This window comes from Cercospora beticola, chromosome 5 (assembly GCF_033473495.1).
Source record: "Cercospora beticola chromosome 5, complete sequence".
Lineage (NCBI taxonomy): Eukaryota > Fungi > Ascomycota > Dothideomycetes > Mycosphaerellales > Mycosphaerellaceae > Cercospora > Cercospora beticola.
In genome coordinates, this window is record NC_088939.1 from 2,550,682 (window position 1) to 2,570,628 (window position 19,947).

A 19,947-nucleotide genomic window follows, 5' to 3' on the forward strand; every position below is an offset into this window, starting at 1 on the left:
AATCTCCAACCAACAATGAAATTCACCTCACCCAGTGGCACTGTAAACGTGCACCATAGCGTCCGTCTCATAAGCTCAGCGGACCCTTCCCCATCCCCAAGTTGGCCAGAAAGCTAATAACCATAGGCTCACCCAAGAAAGAGGATCTGCCGTTCCTGTCATATGGTTTCTTGAGTCGGAGCCGCAAGTAGCTTTTTCTGCCCTGAGTGATGATCATCGGTCCCTGCCTGTAGTCGATGGTCGATGCAAAATATCTAAAGTATCTGGTGACGCCACCTTTTGTTGGAGGTGTTTGCTCCAATTCCTCCCTTACCTTGGGGATCGGATCGGAGGAGGGTCTTTTTCTTTCTTGTTTTCGGTTTTTCTAATCCGTTTGTGACGTCTTCTTCTGTCCCTTCGTTACGGTGGAGGATTGGTCGCTGCCTCTTTCGGTCCCCTCTTCCTTCAGTTCTACGATACTGGCTGCTCATGTCGCTGTGCCGCTGCCTACCTGACTCGATAACGGCTGGAACTCCTGGATGATACTATCCTACAGCTCTGCTCAAGGCACTCGACTATCATGATCGTGCCAAAGGAAGTGCAAGAAGGACTGCAACGTCTAACAGCAAAAGTTGTCGTCAAACCAATACCCGCCGTACAGAACACAAGGTCCTTTCCAGGGCCTAGAGCAGGACTAGTAGCCGCCGGTAAGGTAGCGAGATACCAACCAGACAAAAAGGACACAAGACACTAATGTTGGCCGACCAGGTGTTCTGTTTACATTAGTCGGCATCTTCGCAATCACATGTCGGGTCCTGACTCTCGTACAACGGCGGCGAAAGATCGGATACGATGACTACGCGATGTTCGCGGCCTTTGGCTGCGCGACCGGATTCACAATAGCAGTCTTCGTCTCTGTTCGGTGGGGCGTCGGACTAGAACTAGGCGATGTTCCTGTCAATTGGGCAACGAAAGCCATCCAGGTAAGATGCAGCTCGATGTCGTTGCCATCCTGGCTAAGCTGACGCTTCTCGTAGGCAATATACACCGACGAGATCTTCTACTACATGACAATATTCTGCATCAAGCTGTCGTTGATGTTCTTGTACCTGAGGCTTGCTGCCGAACTGCGAGGGTGGTTCTTCTACGCCAGCGTGGGACTTCTGGTGCTCCTAATATTGCATTTCATCACAACGATAGCTGTCGTTGCGACGCAGTGTGTGCCGATCCACAAGTACTGGACGCCGAGTACTCCCGGCACATGTATCGATATTACAGCCTTCTTCTACTGTAAGTGGACTGAATGCGTCCACGTGAGCACTGTATTCTGACAGTCAGCAGCTACCAGTATCTTTACAATAATAACGGACTTGATCATGATTCTGCTACCCATCCCAATAATTTGGCGTATCCCACGAGATAGGCGTCAGAAGATAGCCATCTTGTCCGCGTTCCTTGTAGCCGGGGGCGGAACTCTAGCAAGCTGTATTCGACTTTACTCGATCAAGATTTTCACGCAATCTCGACAGCCCATGCGGGATGCTGCCGTCATTAGCCTATGGTCGTTCGTGGAGATCAATCTAGGCATCCTATGCGCTTCTTCTGCAGTGATCAAGCCCATCTTCTCGAAAACTCGTGCTCCTTCACTCGAGAAGGAAGGTGCAAGACGATTGCGCTCCGCTGCTGGCAACCGCGGCACGATCGGCACTCCCAGACACAGACCTCGAACGACCATATCCCGTGACCTCAAAGACTTTGGTCGATGGTCACAGTCACAAGCCAGCACAGCAGTGACTTCGCCAGTGGGAGTCGTATCAAAGAAAGATAGCGAAGAAGGAATGGAGCTTGTCGGGAAATGCGAAGAGAGCCCCGAACGGCACAGTGTACGTCTTCCCGAGCCTCCGTCGCTCCATCAGAAGACACCTCGGGGTCGACGATCTCAACTTATGCTGGATGCTGCGGACCATCAACCGAACCCTCGAAGCATGCACGCCATGATGTCGCCTGAGCCATCCAATGATCCGGTGTTGCTGAGAATGCACGAGGAGCAGGCGCGGCTTCGGCAGGCGTTTCCTCAGTACTTTCCCCAGGCCTCCACTCGTGCTGGTATAAAGCAGGGACAGCCAATTGCGGGCTGGTAACGGCTGCTATTGACGGTCGAGATTCATTGTCAGAAGAGTTTGCCTCGCGGCGATTGATAATCTAGATGTTGTGTGGATGAGTGATGCGAATCTTTACGATGTGTGCAAATCAGCGACAGCAGCAAAAGTCCAATAGTACAGTATGCCAGTGCCATAATACCAGTCAATTCTTCAGCATGTGGCTACTTCGTACATTTGGTTTGATTACACTGTTTGGAGAAGCACGTCGCAATGAGCAGATCAAGCGGTCGAGCTGCAAGGTCTGTGAGGCAGAGGTGCTTGGTAAGTCGGAGGACGATAGATCCTCCAGTGAAGCTGCTTGAAAACTTGTTGCGATGCGTGCGATGCGTGCAGACGTGGGAAAGATGGACAGAGTTGGAAAGTTGACAGAGTCTAGAAAAGTTGACAGAGTCTAGAAAAGTTGACAGAGTCTAGAAAAGTTGACAGAGTCTAGAAAAGTTGACAGAGTTCTCGTTTGAGAGGCCATGTACTAGTGGCGGCTCAGCCCGACCAAATTGGAAGGCAGGATCGTGCCCAACGTGAGTTGTGAGAACACATCTCGCACGGTAATTTCGAAGTCCGCACTTCTTGAACCGCTGGCCAGCAGCAGCGACAATTCTGCTTGTTTTGTATGCTCAGAGCCTATGAAGCATCGTATGGTCAGATGTCCATGGAGTGCAGCATGAGTACTGTCGCAGCTTCTCAGCTGGCATCGAAACAAATTGAGTCCTCATATGCGACAACAAAATCACGTTATCCAATCAAAGGCGTCGCTTTAGCTCACTTGGGAGAGCGCCAGACTGAAGTTTCACTACAGTCATCAGCATTCTGTGCGGTATCTGGAGGTACTGTGGTAAGTAGTCATCATCAATATCACCTCATGCGATTAGTTCTAACAACGCAACAGTTCGATCCACAGAAGCGACACAATTTTTTGCCGGTTCGAGTCTTGTACTTGTTTGTGCAGACTTCGATGATTCTTTTTGCGATCAAAGCATAACGGACTGATTTCATACTCTTTTGGCTCTTCAGAAAGCCAGCAAACCATGGCGCCCCTGGTCTACAATGATCTTGCGATATTTCAAGCTTGAATCATGCTGCTGATATCGAATGTATAGATGATGACAGCACCATGAGCGAATGTCTAAGGGGCGAAAAGTAAGGGCTTTATCGAATTATGGTGAGAATCGAAATGTTGTTTGCCTGCTTTCATATGGCAAAGCTGGCGGTTCTCTTCGTGATGAATGAATGGCTGCTTCTGCTGCCGAGCGGCACTGGTCTTCCGAGATATGTATTTCGGACGGTTACACGGACTTGCTTCGGGGCGAGAACATGTCGCTAATGACGAACTCGTGCTGTGTGTAGAGTACCCGTTGCAGTCCAAGTCCCGAGAAGGAAGCATGTATTTAGTGGTCATCGTGGCGAGAAACGCTTGCGCCAGGTCGTGGACCAGGTGTGATGAGAGCGTGAGAAAAGTCTCACTTCACTCAATCCTGCGAACGCCAACAATATTGGACAATCTGTCCTCGATCCTCATCAGCATCTCCTCCGTCCTCGCAGTCGCGCCTCCATACTGATGAACAAGCATGCTCAAATCGCCAACCTGTCTTGCTATCCGCCTGATTTGTACTCTGCTCAGAGTTGCAAACAGGTCCTGAGCTTGTGACTTCTTCTTAAGCCAGGCGAACCTGCATGCGAAGCCAAATTTGCGGTATTGTGTCCTCTGCGCCCAGTAAGTTTCCGCATCATCCTCTTCATCCTCTTGCTGCTGAGCTCTACGCCTTCCCCTGCTGCCTGTTCTAGACCTTGCTCTATCGACTTTTTTGGTTGTAGGTGATGCGTATGCCGAATGCTCGTAGTAAGGACTAATGGAGCTGTTTTTCCTTCGCCTTCGCTGCCGTTCGTGCTTCTCGAAATTCGCGATCCCGTCGCTGCCAGGTTCGAGGAAAGGTTGCTCAATATCCTGAAACTGACGCATCAGATACTTGACAGTATCGCCCATTGTCTTCAAAGTCGCATCGTCCAGCTCCAGTCCGGCTAAAGTATCCCCGCCATTCTGCCTCACTTGTTTGTAATACTTCTTACATTGCTTTCGCATGATGCGAATGCTAGCTCTTTCCTCGAGAAGTTCTGTTCGTATGTTCGTCAGGTAGGCATGGACTTCATGGGGCGCCTGCCCCATGGTCTCGAAATTGGTCCATAGCACTTTCAGCCATGTTGTCAAGGTGAAGACGAACGACACGATCCCAATTATTCCGGAGATGAAAGCGAACGGCGCATATCGTGTCGTGGATAGGATGATGCCCATGTCCAGGTCATTTCGCACGATGCGCACACGCGTCGCCAGCAATTGTCATCTAGTGTACAACTTCGCTTGTCGAGAGTCGTCCTGATGACATCGGTTTGTTTACCCCAGCTGCATCCCGCAGCTTCCCGGCAAGGATCACTTAAAGTTTCAACATTTGTGGAAGAGACACAGGAAAGCCCTCCTTCAAATAATTCCCGGTCACATCATGAGTGTGCAAGATCTTGTCGAGTGACACCTTTTGACTACATCTCTGGTGTAAACTGTGCAATTCATTACTTGACACGTCCAAGCTGCTACATGTACATCGACATCATAGTGACGCGCCAAGCGCTCCACTACATGTATGCAGACATCGCATTGTCCATATTGGTTTCGCAATAAATTGGTCAAGACCTCCGATGAGCAAAATGGGCCTTGGCAAGAGTCAGGAAAAGACCTCGACTGTCGATCGATCCCCCATCCGCTCAAACGAAGACTGTGCCGCCATACTGCATACTGTGGTCGTTGCTCAATTGAGCAAAGTCCGCGGCGCACGCGAGACATAGATACTCTTGGCTCCAAGAAGTTATCCGGCTTAACCAGGTCGGTGATACTGGTCGACCTTGAGCTGAGGAAGATGCTCGATATCATCGAGCCCTTCGTCGACTTGGACGCAAGGAAAGCATGGCTTCTATGGCAACCTACGAGCTGACCAGGAATGATGGCAATGTCCAAGTTTCTCTAGATTCTTTGAACTGCGAAGACTTTCCTGGCAACCCTATTCTTCCCACCGGCACCAATGGAGCTTGCGGGTTTCGGGCCACGAACAGGACGGCTCTCGAGGCTTGCTGCCCACCTGAATCAGAAGTACAGGAGCATCTGGGATGCTTTTTGTACTGCGAATATCCCGTGCTCAATGCATCCGCAGCGGCGAGCTTTGGGTCTTGCATTTCTGGAACTGGCAATCAGACGACCAACGAAGATACTGACCAGTCCAATGGGCAGCAGCGAGCAACAGATGCTTTCTGTCAGTACGGGACCAGACTGACAATTAACGCAACGGCGACATCGACTTCAGCAGCCTGACACATCCAGCCTCCAAGAACCTCGAATGTACTGCTTGGACTTCTACTTCTAACCATATTCTGGCTTCCGGTCTCTGCAGACCATTTTGATTCACAAGCGATGTCTTCCACCGGCTTGCATCGGCGACAGTCGGAAGGGTGCGAATTTGAACAAATATCGAGCAGTATTTTGGCCGGACAAGAAGTTCCAATCAGTGGTCCCAGCTCTTGTGGTGCTGGCGGGGGCAGTGAAGTAGTTTGTGGACTTGACTTCCTCATCGGAGACACTTTGACGACTAGTAATCGAACCATCAATGGTACTTTAGCAGTCACCTCCGAGTACGACGACTTCTTCGAGATGCTCAGCCAAACTACTTCAAAGCCATTCCCAGCTGCGAGTATTTTGTGGCTGTCCTGCCAGTCGGCCAGAATGCGCTGCTCTACTGGATCCCGTTTCTGGTATGGCAATAGCCAGAAGTTGTGAAAATGGCGAAATCGCTGATATGATCTAGTATTGTGTTCAAGGCATGGCACGCGGCTGCGCTGGAGTGGCTGGTAGCGATGAGCCCACGATGCTAGAAGCGTGTGCACCGCTGGTGGAAAATGAATATCATGGAGAAGCTTTGACGCAAGGGAGCTTCCGGGTTCAGGTGTGTCTTCGTAGCCAATGCCCAAAAGGAGGGAACGAATGCTGACATGATCTTTCTGCAGTATCTTGGTCAGATTGCTAGGTAGAGCGCATCTGACATCAGCATCGTTGCTTTTGGTATCGTCAAGAATATTTGTGTGAAGGTATTGGGATGGGCATTGAGTCAAATCAGTCCGGTGCAAGACTCAATCTGCAACATTCAATTGAGTAGTCAAGCAAGCTCATACGAGAAGATCATCTCCGGTGTAACTGTCACCAGGATGGTACTGATGCGGGCCTGAAATTGTGTACATGTAGACATCGGAAAGTGGAAGCGTGAGAAAAGTGACGATGCCAAGCCCTAAACGCGTCTCCCAAACGCGTGCTCCATCAAACCACATCGCCTTGGACATCAACCTCCTCAGCAAAATGCCACAAACATGTCGTCGCCACTTCCATTGAAGCGACGCAAGCTCAACGATGCTGCCGAAAAGCTCAGAAAACCGTTCGTCTCGCCAATGAGGTCTAGGAAGCCTGATCAGCCGCCGACGAACTCTCCGCTCGTGAACAACGTGAACAAGACCGTTGGTGCCGTGACCACATACACTCCGAGCACTCTTGCGCACACGGTCCAGTTGTCACTTCCTGTGTTGCCCACGGAGCCTGCACCACCATCGTTCGTGAAAAGGACGACATTCACAACGCCTCAAAGGCGCACGATCCTGCCCCAGACGTCTCGAAGCAAAAACGCCGATCCTGAAGAACGCACATTACAGAAGGCGAACTCGGCGCTCGAACTACAGATACGACGAGTACAAAACGAGCTTGACATTCTCAAGCAGGCAGAGACGCTCTCAAATTCCACAACGGATGCTGATTTGGAGGAGTTGCGAGAAAAATGGCGCCTGGCATCACAGTATGCAGCAGAGGAATTGTTCGGCACCGTCAAAGAGAGAGTCTGCCGCATGGGCGGCGTTGCTGCTTGGCGAGAGATGGAGAAGAAGAAGCATGACCGTTCACATGGTCTTGGAGATTTCGCCGAGCCCGAAGTGGTAAATGACGACGCAGATTGCGAATTCGACTCGCAGGGCGAAGAACTGCCTGAAGACGAGCAAGAATACCGCAAGAAGCTCAAGCGAAAAGCACGGCAAGAGGCAATGGAAGCGATGGATGAGCCGGACGAACCAAGACAGCCAGCCAGCATCAAGAACGAAGTCTGGCAGGAGCCTGGCAAGGACGACGATGTGAGTATTTATTCCACACAGGGCTGTTTCCCATGCTGAATTTCTGCAGACCTTCACGATGGATATGATGCTACGATCACTCAACATAGACTTGAGCGTGATCGGCTACGACAAACAACTGCAGAAGTGGACTTGACGAAGACCGCTTCAGTCAGTCTCGTGGCTTTGATGATCAAATGGCCTACCTACGACGAATACGACGATATGATTGCTTCGAGATACCCCAATGTTCGCATCAGAAAGTGCTGGAAGAAAGGCATGTGCGGGCAGGTACAAATTCATACCGAGTCAAAATTGACGCGTGTCGTCATCAATTCGACTCGACTTCGCTCCACCTCAGCTACGAGATCGAAGCTATCACAGACAGCCGTTTTTTACATTAGTGCTCTTTACATGCTGCTGACCTTTACAGTCCTGCTCGCATTGTCTCCAGCAATAGTGCCATGCCGGACTACTATGCCACGTACTGACGCTGAAATACTTCATCCCATCGACGCAACGACGCGACAATCGTGAACATGGACAGCCACGCAGGTGGCTTCATGCTATCACCACCAGCGTCGTCCACGGTCTCCTCCAACATCAACACCCGTCTTCCACATCCTAGAGGCTCCCCTCTCCGGCCCGGCGGCTCAAAAGAGAGCGCCTTCATTCGCTATGTCGACCAACAAATGCTTCACATTCAGCGACGATTCGCGAAACGCACGTCCCCTCAGACCAACCAGCTCTCCGACATTGATCGCGACAAAGCAGATTCATGGGGAGACGTCAAAGGCTACGCGTCCATGAAAGAGGCTTGCAAAGCAGTAGAAGAGTTATTGAATGTCATTTGGATCAGTGGGACACCAAGTCTGCAGGTACCGTATTTGATCAGCTTGGCTTTGATGATGGGGAACATCATACAGGCGATGCCACCTACGCCGAAAAGCTTGTTTAGGACACTGGGGAAGTTGGACCATGCATTTGCAAGTCTGTTGCAAGGGAGAGATGTTGATACTGGCGAACGGCTGCCGGGATTTGTTGGAGAGAGGGGCGTGAGCGGGACGGAGAAGGTAAGGGTTAGGAGTCTAGTGGAGAGGACGAGAGTTCACGTCGTGGAGGCTTTCAAACAAGGCGAGTTTGAGTACGATGAGCCTGAAGAGGAGGAAGAAAGGGAGGCTGATCGCATGGACACGGATACTGATGGCGAATTGGTGTTGGAGAATGCTGAGAATGATGGCCTCGACGATGAGGAGGACAACGATTTCAACTTGCAGATTGCGAGGGTTTACGATGCTACGATGGTAGAGTTGGGAGACAGCCTCGAGCAGCCCTCCATTGGCCTCATCACCGAGAGCAGAGGATGAAATGGCGAGCTGGACGAGAGGTCCTTCGCAATTTTGCGGCAACGACCCAATCAATTCCTTCTTAGATGACGGGAACCGAACACTCATGGCGTACTTCGCACGGAGCTGTTGACTCTCAGACGGCATGAATGTGAGGTGAAGCTGAAAATGGCACGGCCTTCGAGATGTGATCTCCTCGACAACTGAACAAATGGGCCGCAGACTGATTCTTCATTCACGCTCGGCATCGAAAGACGCGTGGACAGTTCGCGGAGGTGGTGTCGTCGTGAAGCACGCTAGTCAAACGGCTGCAGGCAAACAGAGAAGGTGCGCGATGGCTCCTGACGAAACCACGAGCGCTTAACTTGACGGGACTCACTCGGCCTGATCACTTGCTCGATCAGATCTTCTGTCGGCGCACACAGTCGAGTCGATCATCACCATGATGCGCTTCAATGCGGCTGGCGTTCAAGCCACTCTGTCGACAGCCGACCTGGATGCCTCTCTGTCGAGGTCTGTCACGCTGACGATGGGAAAGGAGCAAGCAATCGATGATCAACGAGTGGAGGCACATCTCGCGGCTGGCAATGCTTTACCTACCGCCCCCATTGGTGCCGATGGCAGCACCAAGGGAGTACTGCAGTACCTTGGTGAAAACGAAGACATCCCTTTCCTGATGGCTGAATCTAGAGAGAAGAGCGAATACGCAGTTCTGGCGCCGCCACAGCCTCGCGCGCTGCGCCTTACCGTGGAGACCAATGACCGCTCCCACCATTGCAGGAATCAAACTGCAGCAACCGATCTGAAGATAGAAGTCTTTGTGAACGGCGCGCTTTCGGACGTCTTCTACTTGAATCCCAAGAAGACCGGTACGACGCACAAATATGCCATCAATGGCACTCGAATCCATCGACAGATAGAGAAGCCGTGGATCTATCAGCCTTCAGCAGCACTAAGTTCGAGCAAGTTGAATGCATCGGAACGTTGGGGAGGCGCGTCGGTAATGCTGAAGCATGAGGGCCGCACTCGTGGCAGCAACAAATGGGGCGATTTCTCGCCTTCTGGAGCATTCCTGACCGCGCTCGCGGACCTTACGCTACCGGAGAGACTTCGAGACAGTCAGCACATAGGCCTCATTGACGTGATCATCGTGTCTGGGAAGGGAGGTAAGGACGGGCCCTCTCACGGATACATAGCACGGCCCACGCGTCTGAGAAACGACAACTACCGAAATGATGTCCCTCTCGGAGCTGGGTCTCGGCCACAGACCCCAAATCACATGAGCAGACCGACGATGTCTGACTTGCAGAGCAAGGGCGCAGATTGGGACTCTGACGCGAGACAAGACTCCGTGGCTGAAGACTCATCGTCTCCACTGCCCTCGAAGCATGCGAGAAGTATGCTTAGATTTTCCAATGCAGTCGGACACGCACATCCTCAGCATCCGCCCGTGTCAGATGACCCATTTACAGAGAAGTGCGCTGCGGATGAGTCTCCAGCGACAGCTGCTCGGGGTCCAGCCGAGCTGCCCTCGACTTCGTCAGATGTTCCTCTTGCTACCCGGCAGCAAGCAAAATCGAAAAACAAGCACACTACCCAGCCTCAAGAGGGCAAATTGACCACGACGGAGGCAAAAGCAAAAGAATTCGCTGATGCGCATGGTATTGCGTTTCAAAGAGACGTGGTGATAGATGGAATCAAGAACCGGAGAGGAAAAGACATTGGTTCTCGAACGATCACGCAGCGTATAGGTGATATCCAAAAGATGACACCTAAGAACCAAGGAGCTGCAATCAGCAAGCTGAAGGAGGAACTTGGTCAACGGGATTCTGATCGTCCTGGGCAGAGCTCTCCCGTGGGGCCTCTTCGAACCCGATCACAATCTTCTGTCAAGCACGGAACTCCTCGTGGCCCTGCCTCATCCACGGCGTCCTCCACTCCAGCCCCGGCGCATCTCGCCGAGCAGCAGACGTTCTCGTCAATCACTGAAGCCCGCACTGCAATGGCTTTGGACAATGGTGCTGATCCTGGCGGAAGGCTCATCGCACGTATCGCATCTCTTTCTCCGCATCCGCCGCGCACCAAGAAGCAGACACCACTAGCAAACGAGGAATCCGGAGTGTCAACGCCAATTTCGACGCCCCGTCCACTTCAGCCTATTCAGAGACCGGAAACTCCAAAGGCGAAGACACCTCCGCCTTCAGATTCTGTCAAACGCTCTTCACGCAAACCGGGCAAGCTCGACGATCAGACTCCCGAAGAAGCACTTGCGAACTTTAAAGTGCCCGACTTGTGCAAGGACTGCACTGTTAGCTTTGCTGGGGGCAATGCTCAGCGACAAATCCAGAAGACGAGGCCGGGCTTTTTCGACGAGGATGAAATAGTTGTAGGCATGCGATTTGTTGTTGTGTAGGTAGTAACTACAGCGCATTCTCAGCTGCTTCCGTCAGCTTGCAAGCACGCAGTCGTTGTACGACAGTGCCTTCGAGGGATGTGGTACACCCAATGCCACGCATGCAATCAATCAAGACATAGTCGCAACTCAAAGCAATCAGTACGTCTGATGCTCCTTCACTTTCGCCCAAAGACTCTCATCATTCTCCACCTTGACCTCCTTGCTCGTGTCCAATTCATTGTAGCGTCTGAGATCCATTTCGCGATCCAGAAGTGGAATCACATATTTGTCAAAGGTTTGCCAGTATGGGTTCTCCAAGTGGTACCTATGGAACAAGATCCAGTTGTCAGCTGTCTTATCTTGCAAATTACAGAGACACAAGGTAATTTTTCAATCTCATTCTCGAGTCTTTATACTTACTTCTGTGAGCTCTCGTGGGCATATCGTTCAACAATCGTGAAAGATTGTGGATCTTTGTGGTCCTGCATGACGAACCTGAAAGATTGATACTGTCAGACACAAATGTGCACACACGAAGAAGAAAAGTAATTGAGTGAAAAAATACCACCCCAAGGTCTCCTTATCCTTCGAATAAACCTGACTAGCCTCTTGCAGTTTCGCAATCAACTTCTGGATATTCTCCTCGCCGGCTTTGGCGTGCAAGTGGACGACGAGAGTGTAGACCATTTTCGCAGCGGATTTCTGGATTTACGTATGATAGGTGGAGAGAGTGTCGTTCAGATGTTCTTGCGTTGGGGACGAGTTTGTATTACAATGGGCTCTTTCCTGCTGACTTGCACAGCCTTTTGACGTTGGAAAGAGGTAGGCAGTGGCGTCAGTCCAGAACTCTGCCGGAGTCGGGCCTTCCTCTGCGTCGTGGAGCTATTGTGGAGTGCTGGCTTTGTAGCTTTCGCGTCAAACCCATGTTTTTGTTTGTTTTATGCTGTCAATCTGATCGGCGAATTTGAGTGATGTGCATATGAGCATTGCAGTGTGAGGAGCTCCACGACTCAAACGACTTTGGTTCAGACACTGCATTGCGGACCGAGCAGAGACTGTGCACAATTGACAGGTTGAAAAATAGTATGCCATGAAGCTCTATCTATCTGTACATTGTCCATTCGCTCCGCGTCAAGTTTTCGTTTAGAACTTGAAGACTTGCTCCTTCGCGTAACCGAGCTCCTTCAAGATACCAGCAAGCTCACCCTGATCTTGCGGGCTCTTCTTTGGCCCGGAAATTGCCTTGTACAGACCAGGAGGACCGCAGACAAACACCTTGACGTTCTCTTCGCTTGGTGCTGGCAGAACAGTCTTGAGCAGGTCCTTGGTGATGAATCCTTTGCCCTGCTTCCATCCCTGAGGAGGCTTGTCCAGCACGTAGAAGGCGCGGAATCGTTGAGGGAACTCTTGCTCCAGCTGTTCGAACTCCTTCTTCAGGAGGATATCCTCCTCCGTCACGTTGCCGAAAACAAGTGTGACTTTCGTCTTGTCCTGTGGGTTCTTGAAAATTCCTCGTGCGAGCTGGTACATGGGTGTGACACCGGTACCACCAGCGATGAGTGCAACGTGGTCGTGCTTGTTTGTCTCCCATGGGTACTTTGGAATTGGGCCCTTGATCTCGAGTCTCTGCCCAGGTTCCATGTTGTGGAGATGTGTTGACATCGGTCCACCCTGGTACTTCTTCACAATCAAATCCATGTGCCCGCGTTCGCCCTCGTCGCTGACTGGGGTGTAAGGCCTAATTGTTGGCTTCTCATCCTCTGGTCCCTTGTATTTGGTGATCAGAGCGCTGGTTACTGGCAGTCCGCTGACAGCGTCTGGGTTGTCGAAGGCAAAGATGAACTTCTTGGTGTTGTGGTTGATCTCCTCGACCTTGTCCAGTTTCAGGCTGATGAAGCCCTGGTCTGCAAGGACTTAGCACATGCCATTATCTTTTATGTCGGCATGTCCGCGCTTACCTCCACCGATGAAGACCTTGTCTGGAGGCCCTCCTTGTGCTGGGGTCTTATTCTCATAAGCCGGCGCGGTGTTCTCCTTCGCCACTGTCACAGGATCTTTTGTTCCCGCGAAGGCATAGTATCCTCCTCCTAGTGCCGCAGCGCCGACTGCGCCGAGAAGAAGTCCATTGCTTCCCCCACTCTTTGGTGCTTCGGAGGCATATCGTCGAACATGCTGCAGCAGGGCGCGTGTCAGCGATTGCGTTGGCCATTTGCGTTCGGAGTCCCGTTCGATTGAATTACCTGTGAGAGCTGCGCCGCTGGGCGAAAGAGGCGTGATGAAAACATTGTGAGTTGATTGACGATACAGCAATCGCAGATGTCGCAAGCAAAAGCTGAGTGAGCTGGACTGGAGATTCCCGGAGACCAATGCCCGATTATGCCGACGTCATTGCGAGTTGCTTTGTTTCCCGACTGCCAAGACATCCTCAGTTGAACTTCACTTTTACATGCTAACGAAGTGCTACTTCTTTGCCCAGCCTAGTGGCCAGGGTGAACTGTCGAGAACATTTAGTTGTTTGAAACGATCTCCGTCTTTGGCTTCACTCGTTACTCTTGTCTAGGTCGTTCCAACCACTATTCTTACAAACCTGATCTCAGCCAGGATCTCGTTCTTTGGCATTTTTATGGCATCACTCACGCCGTTTTTTGCGCCGCCCTAGTTGCTGAACTCCAAAGCGAAACGACAACGCTACTAAATGCCTCTGTTATGTCGTGCGAGCCGACCCAAAGGCTCTTTCCTGCTTATGCTGACTTTCTGAATTCCATAATCTATTCGACCCCTTGATCCACATCCGATCTCGTAGTACCAGTATAATTTCTCGAGCTTTATCGAATGCTGATGCCGCTGCGATTCGTGAACATGCGCGTTGCCACATTCATGGCTGCCAACTCCTGGAAGAGGAGCTTAGCCGCGTATGGAATGATGATCTGCGCAATCTTGGTTTTGTTCTTGCAAGGGCGGCATTCGAACTGCTGCTTCTTGATAGAGGCAATCGGTGTCATCAGACCACAAATCTCGCAAATGTGGACGCGGAAGGCGTCTGAGACGTCGAGAAGACGCTCCTTCAAGAAGGCCGAAGCACCGTGGGCAATCATACAATCGCGTTCCATCTCTCCGAAACGAAGTCCACCATCTCGAGCACGACCTTCCACAGGCTGGCGTGTGAGAATCTGCAGTGGACCACGTGCTCGGGCATGAATCTTGTCGTCCACCATGTGTCGCAGACGTTGGTAGTAAGTAGGGCCAAGGAAGACCTGCGCGTTCAGCTTCTTGCCTGTGTGTCCATTGTACATGACTTCGAATCCACGCTGCTGGAAGCCGTGCGAAGCCAGGATTGCCGAGACAGACGAGACTGTAACATCTGTGAAGGGCGTGGCGTCACCTTCCTGACCTTGCAAGGCGCCAACCTTGGAAAGCAAACACTCGATCAAGTGAGCAATGGTCATACGACTGGGAATAGCGTGGGGGTTGATGATGATGTCGGGCGTGAGACCGTCCGCGCTGAACGGCATGTCCTCCTGTCGGTAAGTGATACCAATTGTACCCTTCTGTCCGTGACGGGAAGCAAACTTATCACCAATTTGTGGGACCTTTGTCACTCTCGTCCTCACCTTGACGAAGCGCAGACCTTCGGTGTTCGTCGTGATGAGCACTTGATCCACGAGACCGTTCTCAGTAGAACGCAGAGGTGTACTGACGTCGCGCTTGACGTGTAGCTTTGTTCGCTGACCCAGCTCTTCTGCGTCCGGAGGCATAGGCGCAGTCTTGCCGATAATGATATCATCTCCTGATACACGAGCGCCGGGTGCCACGATTCCATCCTCGTCAAGCTTGTCATACGAGCCCTGCTTCATGCGCATGGTGTCGGCGCGCGTGGGCTTCTCAAACGCCTCGACCACAGCCATACCCACACGCTTCTCCTGGTCCATGTATGCACGGAAGAAAAGCGACCGGAATAGGCCACGGTCAATGCTGCTCTGATTCATGATGACGGAATCTTCCTGGTTGTAACCCGAATAGCAAGCGATGGCAACGATAGCGTTCTGACCTGCAGGCAGATCTCGGAAGCGCAGGAACTCCATGCTTCTGGTCGTCGCCAATGGCTTCTGTGGGTAATATAGCACATTGGCCATCGTGTCCATGCGTACATTGTAGTTGGTGAGCGTTACACCCATGGCTTGCTTGCCCATGGCAGATTGCTGCGTATTCGTTAGCGAAGTTTCTTCTGCAATTTTCAAACAGTCCGCAACTTACATATGTGTTTCTGGGCGACTGGTTGTGATCAGGGAAAGGAATGATACTGGCACAGATGCCCAGAATCATGGCCGGGTGAATCTCACAGTGCGTCCACATCCGCACAGAAGCGTTTGGCTTGGGCTTGATACGTCGATGTGGATCGTCTCTGGCCTCCTCCCATTGTATTCCGTTGCGCATGTTCTTGTGCTCTTCGAGATCGTCAGGCGTCATGATAATCATTGCAGTCTCTTCCTCCTCTGCATCAAGGTACTCGACCACGCCTGCGTCCACAAGACCCTTCCAACCAAAGATAGAATTATCGCGCTCTTCTTCACTGACGCCCTCCAGATTTGCGAGAATCTCTTGGTCGAGCGCCAGTTTCTCGAGCTGCTCTTGCTTTAGTACGAGGCTTCCTCGGTTGAGACTCTTGGGGTCGTTGTCAACGACGAAGAGCGGGCGACAGACACGCCCTGCGTCGGTGAAAATTCTGATCTCGCGCTCTCGGACATCGCGAATGATCGTGACCTCGAAACTCAGGAGACCCTTGCGCCTCAATGCTCGCAGGGTGTCTGCAAGCTGTCCTGCGTTGCGATGCACGCCGACCCATGTTCCGTTGAGCATAATCTTCGTTGCTCGTGGGTTCATCACCGGATCATATTCTTCGAGTAAATCCATACCACGCTGTCGCATGAAATCGATGAGTGGTGCGCCAGGAGTCCCCACAGAAACGTAGCACATGAGAGATAAATTCTTGACCAAACCACAAGCCTGTCCTTCAGGAGTCTCTGCAGGGCATACAAGTCCCCAATGCGTATTGTGCAGCTGGCGAGGCTTTGCGATCTTGCCGTCACGACCGATCGGGGTGTTCGTTCTCCGCAAGTGGCTGAGCGTAGAGGCATATGTGTATCGATTAAGCACCTGACTGACACCAGCCTTGGAGGAAGAAGCTTTCTTCTGGTCTCCCCAGTTTCCAGTCGCAAGACAGTATCGTAACCCAGACGTCAGGATGTTGGTTTTGACTGCCAGTGTGATGTTGAATTCTCGATTCATCTCGACACAACGGTGGAGATACTGCTTCATTTCTTTGACGAGCTGTTGGAACTTCAGGCGGAACACTTGCGCCATGAGCGGACCTGCCAGATCAAGGCGCTTCTTGCCGAAGTGGTCACGGTCGTCCTCTTCTGTGCGGCCGAGTGCGCACTGGAGCATTCGATTGACCATGTAGCCAAGGAAGAACGCTTTCTTCGTCTCGCTACCCTCCTCTTGAGAGATGTGCGGGAGGAACTCCTTCTGCATAATGTCTTTCGCGTATCGTATTCGCTTGTCCTTCGTGCCTTGTTGCTGGCCACGACGACCAATGAAGTCGAGAGCGACATCACGTTCTTGGATAACAAAAGCTTCTTCTAAGCATGGCTTAAGCATTTCCAACATCTGAGTATCGTTCTTGTCCACAATGTGGTTAAGGATATCCTCGTCAGAAACGATACCGAGAGCGCGGAAAACGATGCCAATCGGGATCTCAGTCTTGATCAGTGGTAGCGTCATCTTGATCGTCTTGCCTGATACTGCCGAATGTGCGGATTGATTGTACAGCTTCACCGACACTGAACTGATCAAACGTGTGCCCTTTTCGGTAGCACTTCGCAGCTCAGCAGTGACTGGAGTGTTTGTACCCTTCTTCTTGAAGACCTGAACGATGTTGGCCGCACTGCGCTCTTGTGCAATCAACACTTTTTCCGAGCCGTTGATGATAAAGTAGCCTCCTTGATCGAAAGGACACTCCTGCAGAGCATAAAGTTCCGCCTCGCTACGATTCCGCAAACCACACATCTTTGACTTCAGCATCACAGGCAACTTGCCGACGAAAACCTGTGGCTTGAACTCGGGCGGGTTCTCCAAGTCGTCCTCCCAAGCATTCTCTGTCGTTACGCCATCCCAGTCCGGAGAGTCTAACCACGTTGTGCCATCTTCGCTCAGTCGGCCGCCTAGAGATCGCTCGCGACAGACTTGCATCTTCTTTGTCATATCGACGAAAACCGGAGCGGCGTAAGTCAGATTTCGCAGTCGCGCCTCGTGGGGGAACAGTTTTCGCGTTGTGCCGTCGCCTTCTGTCATGGATGCTGGCGCGATGGACAACATGCCAAGCTCGATAATGTACCGCCGCTTCACGATAGGCATGTTGCTCTCATCGTGTTCCTCCCCCGGAATGTTCTGATCGATGACAATGTTCGGTGTCTCGGACACGATTTCCTGCATCGTGGACATTGCGAATTCATCGAAAGAGTCCAATTGCTGCGATACCAGGCCTTTCGCATCGAAGAACGAATGAATCACGGACCAACAGTCCTCTGCCGTGATGGCGTTCGCATCATACGTCTCTTCGCCATCCTCCGCCATCGCCATCATGGCATCTCCGTCCGCGTACGACATTTTGACTGAGTCTCTTCTAACCACCTGCCCGCCGCAGCTGCCAACCCGCCTCGATTGTCTCCGCTCTCAAACGACAAAAGCGCGCCGCTGCGCTTACCTTTCGATTCCCCCGATGGGGTAGCCGTCACCAGGTGGCGTGGCGAGGTACGCGCAGCGCAGAACACGCGCCTTCGAGGAAATCTCTGTGGAAGTGCCGCGCCTGGTGATTCGTAGCTTCGTGCTTTCGATGTCTTATCGGCGATTCGGACGCGATCGTGAACGCGACGGGCGGATGAGGAAGAGGGGTTGGCGGCGAGGTGGTGGTGAGGAGGAGTGGGCCTCCGACAGAATGTCAACTCGAGATGCATGCGGCTCTTCGCCGCGCTCGGGAATGACTAAGCATCATGCACAGGCCACCAGCGGTCCTTTCACATTCACACGCTTGACAAAGAACACACTGTGCTATTCTGAAGCTTATGAGCACCTTCATTGCATAACTACTTCGCATCTCGACGGCTACGCAGCTACAATCTCGATTTGCCTCCTTGATCCAGTTGCTTCAGCGCTTTCTGATAGTTCTTCACTAACTGTCTCACGGCCAAGTCCAACTACGCAACAGTTAGCAGAATTCACGACACTCAGTTGCGTGTCATCAAGCGAAAGGCAGACACTCACCATAACATCCTCACTACCTCCCGGAATCCTCGAGCCGAACACGTCACGGTAGATCTTCGCAACCAGCTCTCCTTGTCCCGTTTCAGTAAACCCATTGCCGCCGAAGAGCAACACTCCGCATTGTGCACATTCATTGAGCACCATTCCAGCCTTAGCCTTCGCAAGCGCTGTCAAACCACCGAGCCTTGTATCTGCCTGGCTCTTTGGAAGGTGATCCATTTGCCACAAGAATTCATTCAGCCAAGACTGCAGCGTCTCCAACTCTGCGCCGGCTCTGGCCAATCTGTTGCGTACAACGGGTTGCTCCACGAGTGCTTTACCGAAAGCCTCGCGCTTCATCACATATGCCATAGCGGTGGACAAGGCTACGCGAGCTTGTCGCGTGACGCCGATTGCGATGAGAAGACGTTCGTGGTTACTGTTGCATGGTCAGCAATGATCTCCTTCTTAACTTGGTGGAAGACTGACAAGTTGTTCATCACGTAGAACATGCCCTTTCCTTCCTCACCCAGAAGATTCTCCACTGGAACCTTGACATCTTCCAGCTCGATAAAAGTCGTTCCACCAGTCTTGCTGCCAGTAACAGTAAGTCTCCTCATATCCACGCCCTCTGTCTTTAAAGGCACGACTAGAAGACTCAGACCTCCAGCTCCTTTCCCGCCGGTCCTCACAGCCATGGTAGCATAATCAGACCAGATGGCGTTCGTGATCCACTTCTTCGTGCCGTTGACGATATAATGCTTCCCATCGTTCGTCTTCTTCGCCGTAGTCGTGATATTCGCAACATCACTACCCGCATCTGGCTCCGTGATCGCAATACAAGTCCTCGACTTTCCCGTCAAGAAATCTGGCAAGAAACGCTCTTGCAGTTGTCTCGAACCATACTTGATAATAGGCGGAATAGCATACGCGAACCCAGCAGTCAAACCACTCGAAGGACCTCCAAGTCCAGATCTGTGGATCTCATCAATCCAAATCCCAGTATGTGTATAATCCCAATCTTCTACAGGTGTGCCGAGAATATCTTTGATGCCCACTTTGTGCAGCCATTCAACTGGGAGAGGTGATGGGAGGTTGGGAAGGAGCATGTTGTATTGATTGAATTTTGCAAAAAGATCTGTTGGGAGGCTCCCTGAAGTCTCCCATTCCATGCAGTGTGGCAGGAAGTGTTCCTCGAACCATGCTCGTACAGCTTTCTGGAACTTGCGATGTTTCTCTGAGAAGAATGGCGAAGGGAGACCGAGGAGCCACGGAGGATCGCTGAAGGGGACTTGGAGCAGAGGGTCGCTGTTTTCGACGGAGGTGGAGATTGTCGCGGATGCCGCCATGTTGTGCTGATGAAGCGTGATGTTTCGATTCGATCAGTGTTGCTGCAAGCTGGACGAGCTCGACTGAATCGGTCGCGATATAGTAGTTTTTTGTTAGTACACGGAACTGGTCTGGCTAATGAAGCACTCTAAAAAAGAGAGATGATCCTACCAGTAGCCGAGAAGCTGCTACAAATGTATTCTGCGTGCAGATGTATAGACGCAGGTCATGATCCGCTTACAGACGAAACCCGAGG

The 19,947-nt window shown here is 51.7% G+C and overlaps 9 protein-coding genes across 9 annotated transcripts; 4 read left to right on the top strand and 5 right to left on the bottom strand.

The window, feature by feature from the left end:
- Window positions 1-559: 559 nt before the first annotated feature.
- On the top strand, window positions 560-2,120 carry RHO25_008254 (uncharacterized protein; the record flags this gene model as incomplete). The annotated part of the gene is made up of 4 exons (XM_023600393.1): window positions 560-686; window positions 748-962; window positions 1,017-1,269; window positions 1,321-2,120. 4 exons carry the CDS (start codon window positions 560-562, stop codon window positions 2,118-2,120), a joined length of 1,395 nt encoding a protein of 464 aa, XP_023449760.1.
- A 1,483-nt stretch (window positions 2,121-3,603) lies between these two features.
- RHO25_008255 (uncharacterized protein) lies at window positions 3,604-4,428 on the bottom strand (the record flags this gene model as incomplete). Its single annotated transcript, XM_023600394.2, has 1 exon — window positions 3,604-4,428. The coding sequence occupies one exon, from the start codon at window positions 4,426-4,428 to the stop codon at window positions 3,604-3,606; it is 825 nt and encodes a 274-aa protein (XP_023449761.1).
- A 2,111-nt stretch (window positions 4,429-6,539) lies between these two features.
- On the top strand, window positions 6,540-7,479 carry RHO25_008256 (uncharacterized protein; the record flags this gene model as incomplete). The annotated part of the gene is made up of 2 exons (XM_023600395.2): window positions 6,540-7,343; window positions 7,393-7,479. The coding sequence occupies 2 exons, from the start codon at window positions 6,540-6,542 to the stop codon at window positions 7,477-7,479; spliced, it is 891 nt and encodes a 296-aa protein (XP_023449099.1).
- A 382-nt stretch (window positions 7,480-7,861) lies between these two features.
- On the top strand, window positions 7,862-8,689 carry RHO25_008257 (uncharacterized protein; the record flags this gene model as incomplete). The annotated part of the gene is made up of 1 exon (XM_023600396.2): window positions 7,862-8,689. One exon carries the CDS (start codon window positions 7,862-7,864, stop codon window positions 8,687-8,689), a length of 828 nt encoding a protein of 275 aa, XP_023449098.1.
- A 421-nt stretch (window positions 8,690-9,110) lies between these two features.
- Window positions 9,111-11,081, top strand: RHO25_008258 (uncharacterized protein; the record flags this gene model as incomplete). The annotated part of the gene is made up of 1 exon (XM_023600397.1): window positions 9,111-11,081. One exon carries the CDS (start codon window positions 9,111-9,113, stop codon window positions 11,079-11,081), a length of 1,971 nt encoding a protein of 656 aa, XP_023449101.1.
- Window positions 11,082-11,219: 138 nt separating this feature from the next.
- Window positions 11,220-11,750, bottom strand: RHO25_008259 (uncharacterized protein; the record flags this gene model as incomplete). The annotated part of the gene is made up of 3 exons (XM_023600398.2): window positions 11,220-11,388; window positions 11,484-11,558; window positions 11,629-11,750. The coding sequence occupies 3 exons, from the start codon at window positions 11,748-11,750 to the stop codon at window positions 11,220-11,222; spliced, it is 366 nt and encodes a 121-aa protein (XP_023449100.1).
- Window positions 11,751-12,206: 456 nt separating this feature from the next.
- MCR1 (NADH-cytochrome b5 reductase) lies at window positions 12,207-13,348 on the bottom strand (the record flags this gene model as incomplete). The annotated part of the gene is made up of 3 exons (XM_023600399.2): window positions 12,207-12,967; window positions 13,022-13,235; window positions 13,304-13,348. The coding sequence occupies 3 exons, from the start codon at window positions 13,346-13,348 to the stop codon at window positions 12,207-12,209; spliced, it is 1,020 nt and encodes a 339-aa protein (XP_023449095.1).
- Window positions 13,349-13,888: 540 nt separating this feature from the next.
- RPB2 (DNA-dependent RNA polymerase II) lies at window positions 13,889-17,729 on the bottom strand (the record flags this gene model as incomplete). Its single annotated transcript, XM_023600400.2, has 2 exons — window positions 13,889-15,262; window positions 15,318-17,729. The coding sequence occupies 2 exons, from the start codon at window positions 17,727-17,729 to the stop codon at window positions 13,889-13,891; spliced, it is 3,786 nt and encodes a 1,261-aa protein (XP_023449094.1).
- Window positions 17,730-18,232: 503 nt separating this feature from the next.
- Window positions 18,233-19,711, bottom strand: RHO25_008262 (uncharacterized protein; the record flags this gene model as incomplete). Its single annotated transcript, XM_023600401.2, has 3 exons — window positions 18,233-18,316; window positions 18,384-18,801; window positions 18,852-19,711. 3 exons carry the CDS (start codon window positions 19,709-19,711, stop codon window positions 18,233-18,235), a joined length of 1,362 nt encoding a protein of 453 aa, XP_023449320.1.
- Between the last annotated feature and the right edge of the window lie 236 nt (window positions 19,712-19,947).